We start from the raw sequence: 12,060 nt of genomic DNA, 5'->3' as shown, positions 1-12,060 counted from the left end.
TTTTACAAAATCAGTTCATCTGTCCTGAAATGCTCTCTCTGAGGCATATTTAACATATGGCACAAAGATGCTCAAAGTGGATGTATCAAAAATGTATTCTCTGCCCATCAGCTAAAGAAAATAAAAATTCTTCCTTTCATCTCTACTTTTAATCATTTTTATACATATATTTCCCTTTTTTTTTCTTTGATTTTTTTTTCACAGCAGGTCATTAGTTAATTAAAAATTAAAGCAAAATAATAGCATTGGTCAGTTCACTTAAATAAATAGCTGCCTCCAACCTGTTGGAAAAAAAATTCTAATATATTCACTGGTTTAATTTGCAGCCTTTAACACAATATTTACACCCATCACGTGAAGAAGACTTAACTCCGAGGTTTCAAAACTTCCTGTGACAATCTATACATTCTTCAGGGCCCCGTCTTACAGAACTGTCAATGTTTGGGAAATCATTTGTGATATCATATACTGTGAGACATAGCCGACACCCGGCACCCCCGCCGATCTGCTGACATTGGCGTTGGCGGCCGCCAGCCGGAAATACTCATTTGTGGAGCTGGCTGTCCTCTGGTAGTGACTGTGGCAAGGTGCTACACATTCGCCTCCTATTGATTTGAATAGATGTGCAGTACCCTGCAGCAGCCACTACCAGAAGACAGCCAGCTCCACAAATGAGTATTTCCGGCCGGCAGCCACCGCCGCTGACACCGATAACAGATGAATAGGAGGCGGATGTGTAGTACCCTGCCCCGGACACTACAAGTAGACAGAGCAGCTCGGTAAGTGAGTACTTCCGGCCAGCAGTCGCCACTGCCAATAACAGCTGAACGGCGGAGGTAACGGGTGTTGGACCCCGGACGATCAAACATTGATGATCTATCCTAAACATAGGTCATCAATGGAAAAGTAGTGAACAACCCCTTTAAGATCAATTATTGTAAAGCAGACCATGTTAGAAAACTGACAAAAACAACAGAATAAAAAAAACAATTCAGATACTTTTTATTACTCAAATTATTAGTCAATGAATGAATTAGTCATTTATTAGTCAATGAATCACTGTATAACAGACTATGTTAGAAAACTTTCCAAACGAGAATAAAAAACAATACAGATACCTTTTAAAAATCAAATAATATTTTTCAATGAATTACTTTAAAATAAGTTATATTAGAAAAGTTTTATAAAAATAATAAAAATATGATCCAGATACCTTCAATAATGTGTTTTCTTGACAAGCCTCTCTCGGTTTCCGCTCTAGAAAATTACAAAGATTGATATGAATAAAAAGTAAAACTATATTCTTTAAATTAAAGAGTACCAATCATGAAATTTCACCCTTCCTTTTTATTTTATTGTACTAGTGATGAAAAAATATGAAACTTTCTAAATATAATTAAACATTAATTAGGGTATATCATGCAATTTGCAGGCAAATTATTGCGAGATCTCGCTGCTTAGAGCAGAGAGATCGTGTTCAACGCTGTGGAATAAAGGTGAATTGTTGCGCTTCTGTGGGTGCCGAAGTTGCACTTTGTTAGGACAGGTGTCACTTCCGCTCCACTTCACTCTGCATAGCAATCAATCTTATAAACGCTGCTCTGTACGCTAAATCACACTGTTTAGAGCAGAGAGCAGTGTGATAGCCATGCAAAGTGAAGTACAGCGGAGGAGCATTGTCATCTGTCCTAATAAAGCAAATCAATGGCACCCAGCCCCCCACAGTAGCGCAAACGTTATCCTTCATTCCCTATACTCACTAAAGAGATTGATCTTGTCAGTGCTGTTTAGAACAGAGCACGGTGAGCTAACATTGATACAAAGGGATGAGTGAGAAGCTGTGCCATACACAATATGGCGGGCTCCTGAAGAAAAATGGTTAAAAAATAAAAGATTTTTGGATAGATACCAACTTTTAATGCAGACACTTTCCATATAAAACAAATATACTGTATGTAAATAAATGTATTGTAAATACATTATTTCATTGTTAATTAAAGGTTAAATTTGGCGATAGGTTCCCTTTAAAAGGAACCTGATAGCTGATACATGCTGTCCGATTTGACCAAGTATGTTTGACTCTGAAACACTGCGGCGTTTCAGAGAAGAACTTACTTTTAAAACCCTCCGGGGACTGATCCGCACGTAAGACTAGTCAGACAGGCGGGTCCTCAGCGGCTACTCCCCGCCCATTTCCCTTGAGTGACAGGTCTCATTGTGCATGCATGTACAGTACAGACCAAAAGTTTGGACATACCTTCTCATTTAAAGATTTTTCTGTATTTTCATGACTATGAAAATTGTACATTCACACTGAAGGCATCAAAACTATGAATTAACACATGTGGAATTATATACTTAACAAAAAAGTGAGAAACAACTGAAAATATGTCTTATATTCTAGGTTCTTCAAAGTAGCCACCTTTTGCTTTGATGACTGCTTTGCACAATCTTGGCATTCTCTTGATGAGCTTCAAGAGGTAGTCACCGGAAATGGTTTTCACTTCACAGGTGTGCCCTGTCAGGTTTAATAAGTGGGATTTCTTGCCTTATAAATGGGGTTGGGACCATCCGTTGTGTTGTGCAGAAGTCTGGTAGATACACAGCTGATAGTCCTACTGAATAGACTGTTAGAATTTGTATTATGGCAAGAAAAAAGCAGCTAAGTAAAGAAAAACGAGTGGCCATCATTACTTTAAGAAATGAAGGTCAGTCAGTGCGAAAAATTGGGAAAACTTTGAAAGTGTCCCCAAGTGCAGTTGCAAAAACCATCAAACGCTACAAAGAAACTGGCTCACATGAGGACCGCCCCAGGAAAGGAAGACCAAGAGTCACCTCTGCTTCGGAGGATACGTTTATCCGAGTCACCAGCCTCAGAAATCGCAGGTTAACAGCAGCTCAGAATAGAGACCAGGTCAATGCCACACAGAGTTCTAGCAGCAGACACATCTCTTCAACAACTGTTAAGAGGAGACTTTGTGCAGCAGGCCTTCATGGTAAAATAGCTGCTAGGAAACCACTGCTAAGGACAGGCAACAAGCAGAAGAGACTTGTTTGGGTTAAAGAACACAAGGAATGGACATTAGACCAGTGGAAATCGGTGCTTTGGTCTGATGAGTCCAAATTTGAGATCTTTGGTTCCAACCACCGTGTCTTTGTGCGACGCAGAATAGGTGAACGGATGGACTCTACATGCTTGGTTCCCACCGTGAAGCATGGAGGAGGAGGTGTAATGGTGCGGGGATGCTTTGCTGGTGACACTGTTGGGGATTTATTCAAAATTGAAGGCATACTGAACCAGCATGGCTACCACAGCATCTTGCAGCGGCATGCTATTCCATCCGGTTTGCGTTTAGTTGGACCATCATTTATTTTTCAACAGGACAATGACCCCAAACACACCTCCAGGCTGTGTAAGGGCTATTTGACCAAGAAGGAGAGTGATGGGGTGCTACGCCAGATGACCTGGCCTCCACAGTCACCAGATCTGAACCCAATCGAGATGGTTTGGGGTGAGCTGGACTGCAGAGTGAAGGCAAAAGGGCCAACAAGTGCTAAGCATCTTTGGGAACTCCTTCAAGATTGTTGGAAGACCATTTCCGGTGACTACCTTTTGAAGCTCATCAAGAGAATGCCAAGAGCGTGCAAAGCAGTCATCAAAGCAAAAGGTGGCTACTTTGAAGAACCTAGAATATAAGACATATTCTCAGTTGTTTCACACTTTTTTGTTAAGTATATAATTCCACATGTGTTAATTCATAGTTTTGATGCCTTCAGTGTGAATGTACAATTTTTATAGTCATGAAAATACAGAAAACTCTTTAAATGAGAAGGTGTGTCCAAACTTTTCGTCTGTACTGTATATGTATAGGGAGATAAGTGTCACTCCAGGAGAGCGGGCAGGGAGAAGCCGGCAGAGACCTGCCTCTGCAATTGGTCTTCATGCAGCTCAGTCCCGGAGGCTTTTAAAATAAGTTCTTCTCCGTAATACCTCAGCGGTTCAGAGTCAAACATACATGGCCATAAGCCAGCCTGTCAGGTTTCCTTTAAGCTATGATACACTGATTACTTATTTAATAATGTTTTATAGTTAATGCACATGAAAAATCCATATTGTTACATATCTGCATTTTTTGTATTGTCTCAAAATATCGTTTGAGAAAAGTATTGTCGTTGACAGATGAGCTTACATGATTTGATCAAACTGTGATCAATGTAATGTAAAGGAAGAGCCGGACACTGTAATATGTTCCTATAGGATCTTCAGGAGGGGGGCCGACAGCTATTCCACCCCCTTTACATGTAGACAGTGCTGTTTCACAGTAAGGAGAAGCGTTTGTACCAGTTCTGTGGAATACGTCACTGCCTCTGGCAAACAGGGTTAAATGGCAGAGACGCAGCTCTAAGGAGTCTTCACAGGGTGGCCACCTGTATATGGAATTGGTAACACAGTATTCTTTCTGGAGGAGAACTATTTTGCAAATTATACACTGTACCTTGTTTGTAGAATCGAAAGCACACAGGAAGGGAAAACAAGGAATTGAAGTCTTTAATTTCTTACACTATGGGATATTCATTCTGTAATATGAGGCACTTATATCATTATAATATTACCACAAGGAATTTGACCGAACTTACTTTCCTCCCCAATACAATTTAGTTGTAATGACCAGACTTGATCTCCTGTAGATAACAAAAAAATGTTTTATTACAGTTATGAAAGAGAAATTAAGTGATAAAAATTATTTACATTCATTTTTTTATAATATTTCCCTGGAAATTATACCACAATAGTTCATTTAGATAATTGCACATAAGAACCCTAAGAGAAGTATCTCTGTGACACCATTAGCAGCAAAGCGGCAGCACAAACAAGGGAACCCCAGTAGTAATATCATGAAATACAAAAGAAAACAGTGTCTCCTAAAAGCCCACTTCCCTAATAAGCAGGATACCAGGACACCTACATCCAGGGGTCCCATTTTACCCCCATTAAGTATTCTCGCATTAAGCACACTCACCACACTACTGCATCCAGCGTCAAGATCCTCCTCTAACTGGGAGTATCATCCTATGTTCAGTTTACCAAATGTATATTCTCCAGCTCCTATACCCACCTAGCATTATATGCTCATCCAGATCTACTGTTCTGTGCAGGTCTATTCACAAAAGCCACCATAACCATTTTCTGGTCCTGGTGCTTATGCCCCAAGCTGGCTGACAGCTGCAGGCCATGCATCTTGGGCCAACAAGCCACATGTTGTCGTGGAGCCACAGGTTGGGGACTCCTGTTCTAGAGGCTCTATACAGCACCACGATACAGGACTGTGTGCCACCATATATGGTCTGTGAAAGCAATTTTGTATGCATTGACCCAAGAGACATATAAGGATCTACACCACACAGATTATTATTTATTAATGATTGTAATATCAGAAATAAATAATATTTCTGGCATACTTTACCAACAGTCATGGCCAAAAGTTTTGCGACACAAATTCTGGTTTTCACAAAATTTGCTTCTTCAGTGATTTTAGCTTTTAGTCAGAGGTTTCTATGATTACTAAAGTATAATTATTATAAAAGTTTTTAAACTTTTATTGAGAAATACATAAAGTTTGTACAAAGATTCAAGATTTACAGTGTTGTCCCTTATTTTCCAAGATTTCTGCAATTTGCCATGGCATGCCGGATGTCAGCTTCTGGATCAAATCCTGACTCATGGCAATACATTTGTGCCTAGTCAATGCTTGAAATTTATCACAATTTCTATGTTTTTGTTTATCCACTCACTTTTTAGGATTGATCACAGATTCTCAATTGAATTGGGTACTTTGGAGTTTCCTGGCCATGGACCCAACATTTCAATGCTGTTTTCACCAAGCTACTTGGTTATCATTTTTGCCTTGTGACATGGCCTCCATTTTCCTGGAAAAATCATTGTTCATCACTGAATTGCTCCTGGATCGTTGAGAGAAGTTCCTCTTGGAGTATGTTTAGATCATATTCTTTATTCATGACATTGTTCTTAGTCAAAATTGTGATTGAGACCACTCCCTGAAAAGCAACCTCACACGTAAATGGTCCTAAGATGCTTTATTGTTCTCATGATACATTTTCTTCTTTGGACAATCATTCCCCAACAGTCTGCAGGGGGCTTCATCAGAGAAAATAACTTTACCCCAGTCCCCTGCAATCCAATCCTTGTACTTACAGCAGTATGTCAATCTGTCCTTGATGTTTTTTTTGGAGAGAAGTGGCTTCTTTTGTGGTCTTCTTCAGAACTGGTCAGCCTCCAAAAGCCTTCTCTTAATGGTGCATGCAGATGAACAGCTGCCTACCTGCTGACTGTTACATAATGTGGGCTCACTGGGTGAGGTGGATCCTCTGAGCACAAGGTCCTGGTGGGCACACACACCATGGCCAACGGTGAGGCAGGTGAGGCATGCAGGACACGGATGGCAGACAGAAGACCATTAACAGATTGAAGAGTTACTATAAACCACATGCAGACTGCAGAGTTATTGAAGACCTCAGATAGATTGCAGAGTTACTAAAGACCGCAGGCAGATTGCAGGTTCACTGGAAACCACAGACAAACAAGTGAAGTCCTGGAAACCACTGACAGGTAGCTGGGTTACTGGAAGCTGCAGACATGTAACTAAGGGACTGGAAAGCACAGGCATCTTGGAGACTGTGGACGGGAACTGAGCAAGCTCTGCACTGGTGTAAAACTATTTTTGTAGCTGAATCTTCTTTAGGAGACGGTTTTGGCACTTGCTGGACTTTCTTGGGCACCCTTAAAGGTGTACTCCGGGGAGATTAAATATTTTTGTACTGTTCCTGTACTCATACACTATAAAGATGAGATGCCCAGTGCACTTTAATTATCTTTACAACCCTTGTAATTCTGTGTGACAGGAGCTGTTCCTCACTGCTCACCCCTCCCATCTGAAATATTACATCACACACCAGTGTACAGCTCTCCGCTGGAAGGAGCAGCCAGTTTCTTGATAATAGCAGGAGGCATGGTCTGCTCCTGGCTGTTTCCTAGGTGCACACCCCATGATATCTGTCTCTATTTAGTCCAAGAACAGGGGGAGGCTCCCTTCTAGTAGAAGGCATGTGCACAAGAAGATTCAAATACACGCTGTGATCTTCTACTGTACAACCCATGACAGTGCATAATGTATACTGCCATGTGTCATACAGGGAGTAGAGGCAGAGAACTGCATTGGTTTATTCAGTACTGCCATGGTCAATCACCCCTCCCCCATATCTACTTGGTATTGTCCTGACCCCTGCAACTTTATCACTCTGGGTACTTTCCTCAGGCTCAGGAGACACATGACAATCCAGAGTGTCATTGGGCACCCCCTTCAGACAGACAGCGCTGGCCCCCCGACCTGCATTCAAGCATTCAACTGTATCGGCAGATGGAGAAAGCAATGACGGAGGAGGGAGCGTCATGTGACGCTCCCTCTCCCATCATTCCTATGTATCTGATGCAGCGGGCGTGATGTCACTTCATCGTGCCACGCTGGGTCAGGCAGTCGAGCTGATGAGACGCGCTGCACAGACTGAAGCAGCGGGGGAAGGAGGAGCAGTGAATATTGTATTTATTTATTTTTTTAAATCAGTGAGTATGTGGTGCCCATATTAATGGAGGACTGTGGCTGGATTTTATATTGTCTGGAGGACCATGGGGGTGCATTATATTGCATGGAGGACCATGGGGTTGCATTATGTTGCATGGAGGACCATGGGGGGCGCATTATATTGCATGGAGGACCATGGGGGGCACATTATACTATATGGAAGGCTATGAGGGGCCATTATAGTGTATGCAAGCAATTATACAGTGTGAAGTTTTGTGTGGGGTCCATCTTACTGTTTGCAAGGCTAGTGCAGGCTATTATACTATATGAAGGCCCATTATAATTGTGGGAGTCACAGTTGGGGTATCATACTACGTTGGGGTCACCATACTTTGCGTCGGAAGTTGAGATGGGGTACAGTAGGGTCATTATACTGTGAATGTGGAGGAATTCACCATGGAAGTATCATACTGTGTTTGGGGGGCACTTTTGTTGGCATCATACTTTATGGGGGCAATGAAAGAGGAATCTAGGACTTCAGCAGGAGGAAAATTACTATGTAAATGCTGGAAAGTCGTGAGATCTGCTCTTCTGTGACCTCGACAACTATTTAAATTTTTGTTTTTCTCTTTTTTGGGGGTGGAGGAGGGGTGGCCCAATTAAAAATTCTGCTATGGGGCCCCATGATTTCTATGTACGCCCCTGTTATAAAGAGTGATAAGATGAATTGCAAAAAAAATGCAAAGTTCTACTATAAAAAATGAAGCAGCAAACTTTGTGAAAACAAAATTTGTGGCATTCCCAAAACTTTTGACCAAGACTGTATATGCCTTTATTGCTTATGCAGTTTGGTTGTCAGCTGACTAATGATAAGTGATCTTTTTTTTCTTTTGCTATATTACTAAATATTTAATGGATGAACACTTTGTTTATTTCCTTAATAGATAAAAGCATCATAATTTTCTTTTTTTGGAGCATCGTTGCTCTAGAGACAGAACTCACTAGCATTAAACATCATTAATTAAAATATTAAAGCCATCTGTTTAACATGTTAGATCAAAATCTAAAGATGTTAGATTCTTTTAAAATATATTTTCTAAGACCTGCAGCTCTTGTCCATTTCTGGACACTAGTTCTTCATGAAGTAGTATGGTAGGTAATAATTTAAACCTTGTAAAACTCCATGAAATTTTTATGGAACGCTGATCTCTATAGGCAAACCCTGCAGTATCTGTGTTCAAAGTACCCATCATCTACACAGTAGGGAGAGAGGGGGAATTTAAGGTAAACTCACCTCCAGTTTTTCTTCCTGATGATATTTCCCAAGATCACTTCTGCCCTAGGATAGATAAAAAGAATAGAGAAAGTTTTTGCAAAGTAAGCATATAGCTAAAATGCTTCAAAGCAAAGAAAACATCTTTTTGATTCAGTATTCATAGAGTTTTATCTATACCTGACCTGAAGAAGCATATGGCTAATATACGAAGGGCAATGAACTGACAAGTATAGTACGCTTTCCTGGAAGAAGAAATGCAGACATACTTATTCCTCAGAGACATACTTACACTGCTGGATATACAGCTCTATACACGTACGATACTAGTGAGCATCCGGTGATTATACATGCTTGAAAGAAAATGGACGTTCCAGCCAAAGATGATATACAAAGGTAGACAATGCCATTTCATATAATACTGACATCATTCTTCACAGACAAAACACTCAATGAGGACCCTATTTAAAGTTAAATAAAGTTTGTTCCTGTACTTGGTGTATTTATTAACCTGTACCCCTTATCTGGAAAATGTGAATGTGTTTATACCAAGGACTCCGTATTGGCAGTATGTTCACATACTCGTAGCTTTCTAACTTTCATATGTTGCATTTTCAGACTTGCACTGAGTTACAACTTGTATAATAGACCGGAGCTGCATTCATAATTCTTCTGGTTGCTACTGACACAGACTGTCCTATAGATCCTTAAGAAAGAACTGTCTACTCTTCTGACATGCGCTGACAATACTCATGAATCGTAACCTTTGTGAAATAACAGCGCTCCAGCACTTTTTCAAAGAATTTAGATTTTTCAGCATTGTGAATTTCCTCTGCAATATTCACCAGGAAATGGATGAATGAGGTGGTTAATTAGACTGAAATGACAGTGCTAGCATGTGTATGGATATACTGTATTGACAATACAAATGGCTACACCTCATTATCAAACTTTATATTTTTAGGTGGAATTACAGCGGCATGGCACAACATAGAATTCTAAGAAAAGATGCTCCAGAATTGGTATTTCACAGGGAATTCAAGTATGTAATAAAATAGACATTTATGGAGAGCTGATAGCATCTCTATTGATATATATGTATTTATTATGCTTACTCATATAGTGCCATCATATTCTGCAGTTCTTTACATACATTATCTGCACTGTCCCCATTAAGGATCACAATCTACATTCCCTGTAAGTATGTCTTTAGAGTGTGGGGGGAAACCGGAGAACCCAGAGGAAACCCCCCGTCTTGCATGCACTGCTATTCTTCGGTCTAGCCACAGATTTTCAATGATTTTCAGATCAGGGGACTGTGAGGGCCATTGTAAAACCTTCAGCTACATTTTGAGGTAGTCTATTGTGGATTTTGACGTGTGTTTAGGATCATTATCCATTTGTAGAAGCCATCCTCTTTTCAAGTTCAGCCTTTTTATAGATTGTATGTTTGCATCAAAAATTTGTGGAAATTTCATTTAATCAGTTTTACCCTCTACTAGTGAAATGTTCCCAGTACTGCAACACAACCCCAAAGCATGATTGATCCACCCACATGCTTAATGGTTGGCGAGATGTGCTTTTTCTGACATCCTGTGCCCCTTTTTCTCCACACATATCTTTGATCATAGTGGCCAAAGAGTTCCATTTTAACCTCATCAGTCCACAGGACTTGCTTCCAAAATGTATCAGGCATGTTTAGATGTTCTTTTGCATACTTCTGACACTGAATTTTATGGTGAGGATGCAGCAGAGGTTCTCTTCTGATGACTCTTCCATGAAGGCCTTATTTGTGCAGGTAATGAACCACAACTGCAGAGTCGGCTAAATCTTTCTGAAGGTCTTTTGCAGTCAAGTGGGGGTTCTGATTTGCCTCTCTAGCAATCCTACAGGCAGCACTCACTGAAATTTTGCTTGGTTCTAGACCTTATCTTGACCTCCACTGTTCTTGTTAACTGCCATTTCTTAATAATTACATTTCGAACTGAGGAAAAGGCAACTTGAAAACGCTTTGCTATCTTCTTATAGCCTTCTCCTGCTTTGTGGGCCTCCACCATTTTCATTTTCAGAGTGCTAGGCAGCTGCATAGAAGAACTCATGGCTGCTGTTTTTTGGCACAAGTTTAGAGGAAGGTTAGAGGAGGCTGGGTTTTCATAAAGCTGGGAAATTTGCATCACTTGGTATTTCTTAATGATGGTAGTGAATGAGCCATAACCTTAACAGGCTAATTAAGGTCTGAAACCTTGGTCAAAGTTATCTGAGCACACAAATCTCTAAGGGTGCCCAAACTTTTGCATAAGACCACTTTCCTTTTTGTAATTTTTAAAATGAAAAAAATTACAATATATATATTTTCTGCCTAAAATACAAAGTAAATGCGTTATCTTTAACTTTAGGCCTTTTAGAGATAATTTCATCTTCAACTTGCTTAACTGTTCACAATAACAATACCAGGAGTTCCCAAACTTTTACAGTAGTGTTCAAATAATAGCAGTGCGTTCAAAAACATGAGTTAAGCACAAAATCTTTATACTAGTTTTTATTTCCATGCATTGGGAACATTGCACACTGGTCTCTAATTCAAATCATGAAGAGAAATGTATATAATTTTTAACTACTTTACAGAAAATAACAAAAAACATGAACATTGGGCTGTTCTAAAAAATAGTAGTGTCTGCATTTGTCTTTACAAACTCACAATATGTACCCTTTTTTTTGAGGATTTAGCATTCCTGAGCCTCACTAACCTAATATTTAGTTGAATACCCACAGTTTTTTTTAGAACTGCTTAACATCTATGTTGCACAGAATCAACCAACTTCTGTCAATTGTTATTCCAGCCAAGGATGCTTTGACTACATTCCACAATTTTTTGGCATTTGTTGGCTTTGCCTCAGAAACGACATTTTTGATGTCACCCCACAAGTGTTCTATCGGATTAAGGTTCAGGAATTGGGTTGGCCACTCCATAACATTAATTTTGTTGGACTGGAACCAAGATTTTGCTCGTTTACAGGTGTGTTTAGGATCATTGTCTTGTTGAAACACGCATTTCAAGGGCATATCCTCTTCAGCATAAGGAAACATGACCTCTTCAAGTATTTTAATATATGAAAACTGGTCCATGATCCCTGGTATGGGGTAAATAGGTCCGGCACCATAGTAAGAGAAACATGCCCATATCATGAA

General features: G+C 40.0%; 1 protein-coding gene across 3 annotated transcripts in view; it reads right to left on the bottom strand.

The window, feature by feature from the left end:
• The window catches only part of KCNAB1 (potassium voltage-gated channel subfamily A regulatory beta subunit 1), a 552,388-nt gene that overhangs the window by 92,912 nt on the left and 447,416 nt on the right, over positions 1-12,060 (bottom strand). For all 3 annotated transcript variants that reach the window (XM_073674769.1, XM_073674770.1, XM_073674771.1), the window contains exons 5-7: positions 8,893-8,937; positions 4,639-4,683; positions 1,214-1,257 (exon numbers count right to left, since the gene is read on the bottom strand). In XM_073674769.1, coding sequence (XP_073530870.1) covers positions 1,214-1,257; positions 4,639-4,683; positions 8,893-8,937 — 134 coding nt within the window. The remainder of the gene's footprint in view (positions 1-1,213; positions 1,258-4,638; positions 4,684-8,892; positions 8,938-12,060) is intronic.

The sequence above is a fragment of the Phyllobates terribilis genome, unplaced genomic scaffold, assembly GCF_046119375.1.
Source record: "Phyllobates terribilis strain yellow unplaced genomic scaffold, ASM4611937v1 Scaffold_3__8_contigs__length_932513732, whole genome shotgun sequence".
Classification (NCBI taxonomy): Eukaryota; Metazoa; Chordata; class Amphibia; order Anura; family Dendrobatidae; genus Phyllobates; species Phyllobates terribilis.
Note: the sequence above shows the minus strand (reverse complement) of the source record. Positions and strands in the feature narration are given on the sequence as shown.